The sequence below is a fragment of the Pundamilia nyererei genome, unplaced genomic scaffold, assembly GCF_000239375.1.
Source record: "Pundamilia nyererei isolate P.nyererei 1_Seehausen unplaced genomic scaffold, PunNye1.0 scaffold00012, whole genome shotgun sequence".
NCBI lineage: Eukaryota > Metazoa > Chordata > Actinopteri > Cichliformes > Cichlidae > Pundamilia > Pundamilia nyererei.
Window position 1 is genome coordinate 2768783 of NW_005187413.1, and position 12029 is coordinate 2780811.

The window sequence follows — 12029 nt, forward strand, 5'->3', positions numbered from 1 at the left end:
TTTCTTTTTTGATCCACTCTGCACTAGTATTTACTCTTTGAAAGGTAATAAGGGTTGTGTTGTCATAATTATTATTTCAAGACAAGTGTAAAATGCTGTAAGGATGTAATTCAACCTTTCTTTTTTTGTAGTTGGTTTGATTTTTTTTCCTCCCCCACAGGGATGTATAATTTGTTTCATTTATGTTGGTACTCCAGTGTAAAACATGACGTATTATTTCGGCCTGGGTGTTTTTGCTTTGTGCTTTTTGTCTGTTGCGAAGTGCCTTCCAAATACTGATTGTGCACAGCAGTGGATTAAAAAAAAAAAAGGTCCTCTTTTCTATAGGTTAATTATTGTACAGAGTGACTCGCATTGACACTTTTGTATAAAAACACAAATGTAAAATATGTTCACTTGGTATTTTATCATCGTACACGATTGCTCTTAAAACATGTGAGCTACATGTTTTGTTATAACGTCTTTGGACATATTTCAATATAAGCTTACTTTTCTATAGATATTTGTTTTTGTACTCTGTTATTGAGTCTCATCTCTTGTCTTGGTACAGAGGTGAGCATCAAATAAATTGCAACTTAAGCCCCCCCCAACTTTTGTCTTGTTATTACTCGTACTTGGTCTTTTGCAGCTGTAGTCCAGTTCCTTACAGTTTTTCGTGTGCATTTAGAGATGCTTTTGTGGAGATCATTGTTTGTAATGAGCAGTTGTTTGAGTTACTGTTGCCTTCCTATCAGTTTGGAGCAGTCTGGCTCTTCTCTAACCTCTGGCATTTTCACCCAGAGAACTGCTGCTCACTGGATTTTTTTTTTTCACCATTCTCTAAAAAAAAAACCCTAGAGGTGGTTGTGAGGAAAATCTCTCTGAAATACTCAGTGGCGTGTTCACGGTCACTTAAATCGCCTGGTTTGTTGTGAAGTATTTCACCCACATGATCACTTTAGTGCCAACAATTACCCACTTTGTCGCAGTGCCACTCTTTGACAAAATGAGAACCATCATAGCTTCTGTTTGATCGTGATAATAACTGTAATAATGTAGTGTCCTGTGTTTTAATCTAACAAAGTAGACAAACAACTTTAATTAAAATGGGTCTGAAATGAAAGGTAAAATTAAACGATCTATATTGTTTTCCTTAAGCTACAGCTAGGAAACTTTAAATCAAATTACTGAATTTATGGAGTGTGGGTTTATGTCATGTTTTTTTTGTTTGTTTGTTTTTTTAATTAAGGATGTTTGACCTCAAAGAAGAAAATGGAGTATGAATATGTTCTTCCTCTTTGTGTCATTACTCTTTTTAGATTTTAAGCGTAAGAGGGCTGAATCACGAGCACAAATTAATACACTAAAACTAAAACACAATGCAGATGCACAAATAAGCCATGCAGAATGAACAACGGTAAAACCACAAGTTTAGGGATTTAGACTATTGTAAACACTTGGTTTAAGACATTTTTTTTAACTCTTTGATATGTATGTCACTGCAGCTTAAGCTGGGAGGTCCTGCCTAGTTGTTCTTTAGGCCTGCTGCTGTTGAGGCAAAGTAAATTAGAAGACAGTGGGCTTGAAGCTTGTTTCAAAGTAGACTGATGAACTGCCCCTATAAATTCAATAATAATTTGGCATGACTGTCACCTTTGTTTATTTATTTATTTGTAAAGTTGATAGCTATAGCTTAAGCGTGCCAATCTACCTGATGTGTTGACCCTTTGCTAATAAGAGAACAGCTGACATGCTAATATTAGCTTTATGTCTTTGTTATGTTGTATTCTGTTCATTTGTTGTGGGAGTTTGTCGTCAAACTGCATGTGAGGGTGGGCAACGCACCTATACTGCAGACAGAATCTTTCTGCAGGTACCATTAAGTAATCTGAACCTGACAAGGGGCCAGGTGATTTTCTTCATCTAATAATTCAAGAATTTTGGTAAGTTCAGTGGTTTTTCTTACCATCAAAAGAAGGATAATTTCACTTATTTACAAATTTATTAAAACACACAAAACATTGCTGTGTTACAAGTATTCAAATTGAAAAACTAACTACTAAATGAATGAAAAACTATATGAATCTTAATACTGTATATAATTTGCTGGTGTTTTATGTGAATAACTATAAAAGCAGAGACCAGGATCAAAGATGTGTTTTATTTTTAATTGTACATATTTACAAATGTAACATCAGCCCTTTGCATATGTAATCTATCAGAATTTTGCTAAAAGCAATAACTGCACTTGGTTGCATAAAGGAAACTTACAGGTGACTTACATGAGGGGAAAAAAAGTTAAAATTTAGTTTCAAGACCAACATCAGTGATTTCAATATCACCTGTCCTGTTCTTGTAATTCAGTTTGTTGAAGTCCTCCATAATCTCTACCATTGTCTTTCCTTTGGTCTCTGGGACAAAATATATAATAAATGCTCCACTACCAAGTGAGTAAGCCACAAAAATCAGGAAGCAGAATTGTCCAAGTCCATCCTGTATGGATACACACAAAAAAGACTGTTAGATAAACAGCAGGGTGGCATAGAGTAAATACACATATAAAGATGGAGATACATTATGGTATATCTACAGTGGCTATCTTACCACAATATAGCCAAACAACAACCCTATAACAAACATGCAGAGCCAGTTGATGGTCCCACAAACCACATAAGCAGAAGGACGCCAGACTTGTAGGAAGAGGTCAGCAAGGAGAACCATAGACACTCCAGCTGCAAGAAGATTCAAACATTAAAAAGCTATTTAGATATGAAGCTCAGTCAAGTATGGGCGCAGAAATCTTTTATATAGGAGTTGGGTAAAAATAAAAAAAAAAGGAGTAACTCACAAGGCCCAAGCTCATAAATGCAAATGACACAAAAGATCAGAGCGATGTTCACATACGGGATCCATGAATTCAGATCCTGTAAAAGTTGGATTGATGGAATGAATCCTCTAACATACAACAGAAGAAGAGGAAATGTGCTGAATGTATTTACCTTGATTGACAACATGACGGTAAGAACACACATGGTGATACCCATCAGTAGATAGCCATAGCCCATAAATTTCTTTCTGCCAGCACGATCGATCAAGAAGGACTGATGCACAGCAAATAAGCAAAAACTGATAACAATGTTCTTCATGTTTGATTATTTTTTATGAAATCTTCGTATCGAGCATGTTCTTTCCTCTTTCCCAGTCTTTACTTCTGTATTATTTATGTAAATGATAAAATGTGCAGAATCGTGCCCAAGAAGTAAAACTAAAAGACATTTTTTAGAATCACCCAATAACCAAGAGCTTTTTAGATGTAAAGTCTAATTTATGCAACTTTACTTACACACAACGTTATAGCGATGAGCTCTGTTGCTCCAATACCAATGGCCAAGTAATGCATCTTGTCCTCTGGCACTCCAGACTCACGGAAGATGTCAAAGGCGTAGAAGCACAGCTGAACAAGAGGATGACAGATGAAAGGGAACTAGAAACTGCGATTTCGAACAGATTTAAGTTGATAACTGTCATATCGGCAGAGAAACATAAGCATACAGCATTGATGCCGCAAAACTGAAGGCCAGCACAAGGGATGGCTAGAGTCAGCAGTTGCCATCGCACACAGCGAGAGGTGAGCAGATCCTTCACAGTCTTTGCCTTTTCTCCCTGAGACCTCTCCCGCTCCAACTGCATGTCGTCCAACTCCATCTTTAAGTTGTCCTCCTGCCACAGCCACTGTAAAGCTGTTGGACACAGAAATACCACAAGGATTACATCCAAAGTCTGTTCCATCAGTCTGCCAATGAATAGATCTTTACTGAGGTTTACTAGTGTGGTCAGTTACAACATTAAAAGTTCTGACGAATGAAAACAATTGTTTCTTTACAGTGGCAGTATCAGTTCATTTTTGCATTTTACATAATGGAGGAGAATAAAAATAGCCAAGATTCCAATGTGGTGCATTGGATGGCTTTGGAAAATGTGAAGGAGGACATAAATCTTGGACTTTTCACTGTATTTTTATAAGTTTTACAGCTTTCCCTGCTGATAAAGACATCCTCTATCACCAAATTATAGACTCCTGTAAATTTACACATGTACTTCTGACAATTTAAGCCATGCAGATAGTGTGTACTTCAATAACATGTTTCAGTGGAAATTGCTCTTCTTTGTTGTTTTATTTTTTAAATATGTATTTAATCTTCTTTACATTGACACAGAGTTTCACTGGTCCAACACACATACAATCAAAGTGGGCTGTATGAGGCCCTCAGTGTTAAACGAGTTTGACATCCCTGGCCTAATATATTATCCAGGTCTCAAATGTGACGTGTGCCTCAAGCTTCAGAAAGTGTTGTACTTTAATTTGGAACAAGTCATTGATTATGGTAGATAACAACTAACTGGGCAAGTGCCAGAGAAATGTCTCTACCTACAAGTGGCCTTCTTAATGAGTGAGTGAGTAAGAGGTTGTTTTTCTGCTCCATTTGACATGAATATCATTTGTATTGTAGTGAAAGTTATTAGTCAACTTCTGCTTTAATGTTCAAGCAGTCAGTTCTTACTTGATGCCAATTATCTGACCCATGACTTTCCCCAAGCCAATGAAGATTGAGCTCGTCAGAGTCAAGAAACCCCTGAGTTTCTGTGGAGAGCTCTCACAGAGATACATGAGGTGAACGCACAGACCGAGACCTGTGGACAAAGACCATATGAAGAATGAAGAGGAAGAAAAACTGCATTGTAATCAAATGAAAAATAGACATAACAAACCATTATTATATCCATAGAGAAATCTTCCCAGCAAGATCATCTCAAAAGACTTTGCTGTGCGACTGAAGACCATGAGCAATGCAGCGATGATTGCCACGGCGTTGTTAAACAGCAGGGCTCAAAGGTTTTTAATTGTTGTAAGTTTCATGGAAATCTTTTCCCCTTCTACATTTCATCTGTTCATGAGTACTTCACATGCCGTTTTAGAAGTTTTACAGTTGTACTCACAACCTGTGAGGTGTCTGACAGTTCAAAGAATAATCTTGGATTTAATCTTTTTTTTTTTAAATGCACTTGTCCAGAGATGCTAGATGTGGATAGCACTGGGGATTTATTAATAAAAAATTTTATAGGTTGCACAAAAATCTGAAACTAATTTTGAAGTTTTACAGAGATTGAATTTGTGCCTGACACGATGGCTTGTTTGCAGCTTCACAGAGCCAGACCTGCTGTTTTTTGCCTTTTCCAGGCTCCTGTTAATATCTGAGAGATCAGAGTGTCTGAAAGGCAGTGCCTGCTGTTAATAAACAACAAATGCTTATGCAATTACCGGCCATAGGTGACAGGAAGGCTTCCACTGTGAACAGCCCCAGCCCAGCATCGCACACTTAAAACAGCCACGAAGAAGGACCAGATGAGCTGGTTGGTAGATTTGTCGATTGGAGTTTTGTACCTCACCATCCATGTGTAGTTCACAAAACTCTGAATGTGCTGCAGAAAAGTCAGCGAGGTTAAATAGACAAACTTTAGCAGCCAAACTTGACAAAATAGGCAATTTAAAGAAAACAATTTGGACAATCTGTAATTTGGTTGTTCTTATTTTCACATTTTAATATTGACATATGTTATCAACCCATTGGGTGATATTTTTAGTCTTATATCTTTTATATTGGGGTCAGTTCAGTTGTTATTTAGAAACAAAGTCTATGCAATATCAATTATATGCACATCATCATGGGTTTAGGAAACATTTATCCCATGTGCAATAAATTATTGGTGCGCACAAAAAAAAAAAAAAAGAACTAATGGAAATGTAGGTACCAGCTTTATACTTAGATTTTTTCCCCCTTTCTTTGAATATTTATGTTTACCACATTTAGGTTTTCCAACAGCTCCTTGCATATGCACAAACAATTAAGTGGTGAAGTAAATAGAAAAATGGGTGATGGATGGATTGTTGAATAAAAGCTTCTTTGTGTTGTTTTTCATTTTTTTAATCTCATGTTTTTCTGAAAAATTTCAGTTAAAAAATGATTTAGTATACAAATAAGATAAGTTTTAAAAAAGTCTTATGTGACATTTTCTTAACCAGCAACACTTTTTAAATGTTTCTTCTTTCTCCTTTCTGGCTTTCGTGTTTCATGAGAATCCGATGCTAAAAGCAAACTGCATGGCGAGTAAGTAATATCACTACTGTTATTGTAAATTACAGTCAACAGGGACTAGAAATCAGCAAATCACAGGCTCTTTTCTACTGAATATCACATTGGAGGCAAATAACTTTTATGTGCCATCAAATGTCATGACAAAAAGTTTGAAGAGCTTACTGGCTGGTGAAGACTTTAATAGAGCACTACTGTGAGGACATAATCTTTAACCATAGCAAACTTCATTACAGTGAGATATACAATAATACTGAGTGTGAACATATTTTATGTGTATACTGCGTAACTAACAGGCATCTTACCACTGCCGGAGAAGCGACGAGAGACAGTTGGATGCCATATTGAAAACATCCCTCGATTCCCAGCACCAGTGACAGCAGGTAAAGTCTCCAGTACTGCAGCTGACATGCAAAGTGGACATCAGGCATGCAGTGAAGATGTCCATAAATTGTATTTAATCATTATGAATGACTCCCATATTCTAAGCATGCTTTAAGCTTTGCAGTGATTAATAAAAACACGTACATGTTGCCAAACAGTCACTCCCTGCTGCTGTTACAGCTGTGTCTTATTTAGTAGATACAGACATGAAACTAAAATGTCATAATATTTTTTGAAGTTCTGCGGCATGTTTTTACAAATGTTGTACTTTTACTCAAACACTGTATTTAAGAATAGCTTTCAAAAACAATTTGTACTGTGTGTACGTTTTTGCAATTACAATTACAGATGCTTTGATTTTGCAGCATGTTCTGCTATTTTCTGTTTTCTTAATCAATTTGCAAAATGTAATGTATTTTTTTTTTGGTGAATTTTGAATAGATGCAGCCTGTAATGCAGTCTTTATTTACCTAATTTTTAATCTTTATTGTGCTCAAATTATTAAAATCAAAGTAAAATCCAATAATATGTGACAATGCTGTTTTGCTGATTTCTTTATACAAAGCTCATTCACAGAAATTAACGCTTCTGATCTGTTGGCAGGATACTGCAGGTCTGCAGTGGATGTTTCATATAGTTTTTTACTTTAATAGTAAAATCTTGTCCTTAAATGCATTTGTATAGGTTTACAGTGAGCTAGAATAGATAGATAAAGCAACAAAGACCAGTTTACTCACATTTGTACACTCTGTGACCTTGAGATTGTATCAATCATGTTTCATAAAACACATTAATTTCACAGCACATGACATTCCCATAGTTGCTATCACTGCAGCTGTGCCAGTATAGTCTGTTTTCTGGTTAGAAATTAGTTTTTAAACTGTGACGCACACAGAAAAACATGAGAAAGTACAATGAGCTAAGATCATGCGGCTCTGATACACAGATAAAAAGAACACCATTATTGACTGTGTGTGCAGCATGGGCGTGTTATGTCACTGCAAACGGAGTCCCTCGTTACACGTTTAAAAGATTTAACTGATGTGTTTTTGTTATTCTTGTAACTTTTTCTTGTTTTTTTGTGTTGATGTTTCTGTCTCCAAAATGTTGTTTTCATTGACAGCCCGATGAAGATAAAATTGACTGATACACCAATGAAACGGAAGCAAACCTGAAAGGTTTGAAAGATGTCAGTGTTTAGCTGAGTGGCCTTATGGGTATGCATGATCTTGAGAGCTTGAACAGCTTGAGCATCAGTATATTCAACCCTTTCACACATAGTGGTCACTACACTGGACAGCTCTTCAATGGCTGTTTTCTTGCAAAATCTTATTTTTGTGTCAGTGCTGATGGTGTACTTGCACATAAACCACTACATTGGACACTGATGTGTCACTCCATACCCTGCCACCCACTCAAAAGGTATGTTGTCCACCTAAGTGGACATGTAAAAAACTAAAAGTACATGTTTCAAAAAATGAAGTTCAAAAATCTTTTTTTAATGCCTAAAGATGAATAAAAATACTTAAGAAAAATCCTGATCAAGGTTGTCATAATTCATGCATGAAAGTGTTAAGTCACTGCTGAACCGAACTTTAAAATATGTTGCTCATTTTTAAAATATGTGCTTCACAGTTCTCTGAACGTCATGAAATCTCAGCAATAAATTAGTAGATCTTTAAACTGTGCTTCAATTAACAGTCACCACATATCTTGTTAAATAAATCATCGCATACAAATCAAAAAATAAATAAAAATATATTTGCTGCTCATGTCTTCTGTGCGCGATAACCAGCTGCTGTAATAAATGTATTATGATGATGGTGGTGATGATGATGATTATTGTTGTTGTTATTCAAATTATTTATGTTTCTTTATTGAGTATAATAACACTGGACTGTGTACAGTAGAACAAAACATTGTCTATCCCGAACACAAACTTTAGTCCACTTCAGTCCGAGCTCAGAGCTGTAAATGTGTTGTGATCAGTGGTTTCATATGTGTTTACTTTAATATTTATTTTCCCCCAGTGTTAAGTTTACAGTAGCTAATTAAGACAATCCAGCCTACAAATACAATAGAGTATATGCAGAAAACAGTGTTGGAAAATAAAAACATTAGACTAAGGATAAAATATGTAATGAAACTACAGGGTCAACATGATCTATGAGAGTTTGTTTGTGCTAATGCTGATCCTTATTTCAGCAAGGTTTGTCTTGGATCCTTTTTTAAATGATAGTGATGATTGTTAAACATTGTCATGCTGGACTGGCATCAGTTTTGTGGATGAAAGAATGGGTTTGGCAAAGGTTTGGCAACCACGGCTGTAAACAAGCTGCCATCATTCTGTAGTAATGATTTCAGAACCAAGATCTTGGGAAGTGTGTAGAGAAAGAGCAGACTGATAGGAGAGCATAGAGGGACCATGTTAGGCTCTAAACTACTGTGTTGTTGAAAAGCATTAGACAGGTAAACTTTGCTGTCCTTGCCTTGCTCATGTCTCTATCTTTCAATATGGTTATAGATCACAATGTTGACCAGCATGACAAAGATCCCATCTAAGAGCTATTTCTGGCAACATTTTGGTGAAAATGTGTGTAAGATTACACTCAAATCAGCAGGAAGTCAGTTGGAATAGCCTTTATTTCTTCTGGTTTTTTGCTTTTGTACTCTGATTTGAGACTGGACATTAATCTTCAGCCTCACGTTTTAGTCTCTGAAGAGAGCCACTTTAATATAAAGTGTTGTGTAGTCTTTAACAAAGTTCAACGTATAGACTGTTGTTATTTATTAATAATAATAAAAGAACAAAACATCATAAAAATGCATTTTTTAAATTTGCTGAATCAGGTCAGGTATCCAGCTCTGTCTAATAACAAAAATATAACTTTCTGTGGAAAAGATGATTTATACCTTATTACAGTACACTTAATATAAAGTAGTTTCAATGACTTGTTGTCTCACATCAATCAGTGACATAAAGCATAATGTGAAAAAGTCAAAGATAAATTCTTTTAATTGCCATTTTCCTCACAGGAAAAACATTTCAGATAATGTTTTTCAAAGATATGAAAAGCGGCTCCCAAACCACAAAACTTCTTCCCGCTGATGCAGATCAGGTCAAAGTAAGGCATGCGTTGGGTGTGACTGCATGTTTCTGGAGAAAAAGTCTGTCTACAAGGCTGTGGAAAGACACACTTCGCCCAGCTGATACTGAGGTTTGGTTTGAGCTTCAAAATGGTTTTCCTGGCCTTTGAAATTGAGCCTGTGAAATTCACGCATGATGACTGACAGAGACTTCCCCTTGGTCTCAGGCAGAAAAAGGCCAACATACAGTGCAGACAACAGGCAGATCGCTGCAAAAGGCACAAAGCAGTACTCACGCAGCCCGCTCTGTGAAGGGAAAACAAAATGTTATCAGTCATACGTTTATCAAACACTACATTAAAAATTCTGTGTATTCAAGTTATCATTGGGAGAAACAAGCTGTATTTAGCTAAGTACATTCACTATTTAAAAAAAATAGAGGGGGCAACATCAGGAAGGGCATCAAATCACTTATGTCAGGAGTGTTTAACTCCAGGCCTCAAGGGCCGGAGTCCTGCAGGTTTTAAATGGTAAAATGGTAAATGGCCTGCATTTGTATAGCGCTTTACTCAGTCCTTAAGGACCCCAAAGCGCTTTACACTACATTCAGTCCTTCACACACTGGTGATGGCAAGCTACATTGTAGCCACAGCTGCCCTGGGGTGCACTGACAGAGGCGAGGCTGCCAGACACTGGTGCCACCGGGCCCTCTGACCACGACCAGTAGGCAAACACGGGGTTAGTATCTTGCCCAAGGATATTTGTCATGCAGCCAGGAGGCAGCCCGGGATCGAACCACCGACCTTCTGGTCAGTGGCTGACCTGCTCTGCCACCTGAGCTACAGCCACCCCAGGTTTTAGATGTGTCCTTGATCCAACACAACTGATGTAAATGAATAAATGACCTCCTCAACATGTCTTGAAGTTCTCCAGAGCCCTGGTAATGAACTAATCACTTGATTCAGGTGTGTTGACCCAGGGTGAGATCTACAAACTGCAGGACACCGGCCCTCGAGGCCTGGACTTTGAGACCCCTGGAGTAGTGAGTAGTGGGAGTAGGATGAGGATGAGTTTTCACACCCATCCACTTAGAAAGCTGTATTTTGATATTTTGCAGTTATACATTTTTTTAAGCCATATACTAAAAGAAATATTAAAAGAGGATTCTTTTGTACATCACTTATAGGGCCTGTATATTGATATACTGATGCATCATGACTGTTAGTCCCTATTGTGGGTTGAACTCCAAAAATGCTGCTCCTAAATTTGTGTTCTTACCAGCTCCAATATTAAGATGGTAAGCTATCTAATAGTCAGCATTTTAACACAAATGGTATATAATTGTAAGGTTGGAGGAGTGCTACTGTCTCATTTGGCATCTTGGTTTTCCGACATGGACTAAACCCATGTGACCCACTAGCTTTTCTTTTCTTTTCTGTTTTCTGTAGTGGTAGAGCTGGGACCCTATTCAGAGAGACAAGTAAATATCAAACACCACACTGAAAACTAACCTATCTTTGTACCATCTAGCCATCTCCACTAATAAATAACATGGTAACATGAAAAGCGCTTTATACAGTGCCCCAGTCTTGTCTTAGTAATAATATTATTGGCACATGAACACCATTCTTGTGCTTATTTCTCCTCACTGCAGGTTTGCTAATTGGATGGATGCATGGACAGATGGACAGACGCTGACTAAAGTGTGGATGTAGCAACAGACTGACTACTAAAAATGGGAAGATCATTCCAACGACGAACAGGTTGAGCCACATCATGGAGCCAGCAATCATGTAGGCTGCCGGCCGAGCCGCCTGATTGAAGATCTCTGTGGGAAGAATGCCAGTCACTCCAGCTGAAAAAAAACAAAAACAAAAACAAAACGTACTGGTTAGATATATCAATATAACATATCAATATAACCACTGTATCACACTTTTACACACTCCTGCAGTACTCTGTAGTGTATCAGAGTTTAAAGTGATACAGTGCGTAGTCATTTTACTTTAGTTGTGGAGATGAACAAAGGAGTAGCCAACCAAGTAAGATGCTGAAAACTGATAAAATGTAGTAAATATGTTGATCTAAATAAGTAAAATATGTAGATAGTAAAACACGATGACATTTTGTTTCAAATGTATGTTTGAGTACTGAAACATTTTGAACCTGTCGCATGTAAAATCCCGGTAAAAGACTTACCTGGTCCCATGCCAAAGCTGAGAATATAGGTGTAGACACAGGTCATGGTCAGGTACGACATCCAGGTTGTATGGTGCTGTGTGCATGTGGGGAGGAAAGCAGTGAGCAACTCCTAGTCAAGAACATTATTATATCTGACAGATACCATAGAGTTGTGACAAGAGAAGTCTGTAAAAACTCCAAATCCCAAATATGTCACATCACTTCCTACTTTACCCAATGTATATA

The 12029-nt window shown here is 37.2% G+C and overlaps 2 protein-coding genes across 2 annotated transcripts in view; both read right to left on the reverse strand.

The window, feature by feature from the left end:
- Positions 1-2277: 2277 nt before the first annotated feature.
- Positions 2278-6562, reverse strand: LOC102197242 (solute carrier family 2, facilitated glucose transporter member 11-like). The gene is made up of 10 exons (XM_005724747.1): positions 6437-6562; positions 5304-5460; positions 4750-4866; positions 4542-4671; positions 3532-3772; positions 3323-3433; positions 2979-3080; positions 2828-2903; positions 2584-2711; positions 2278-2472 (listed from the first exon to the last, which is right to left on the reverse strand). The coding sequence occupies exons 1-10, from the start codon at positions 6560-6562 to the stop codon at positions 2278-2280; spliced, it is 1383 nt and encodes a 460-aa protein (XP_005724804.1).
- A 2653-nt stretch (positions 6563-9215) lies between these two features.
- The window catches only part of LOC102195653 (solute carrier family 2, facilitated glucose transporter member 11-like), a 16549-nt gene continuing 13735 nt past the window's right edge, over positions 9216-12029 (reverse strand). Inside the window, exons 10-12 of the mRNA XM_005724453.2 lie at positions 11802-11877; positions 11330-11457; positions 9216-9908 (exon numbers count right to left, since the gene is read on the reverse strand). Coding sequence (XP_005724510.1) covers positions 9690-9908; positions 11330-11457; positions 11802-11877 — 423 coding nt within the window. The 3' untranslated portion in view covers positions 9216-9689. The remainder of the gene's footprint in view (positions 9909-11329; positions 11458-11801; positions 11878-12029) is intronic.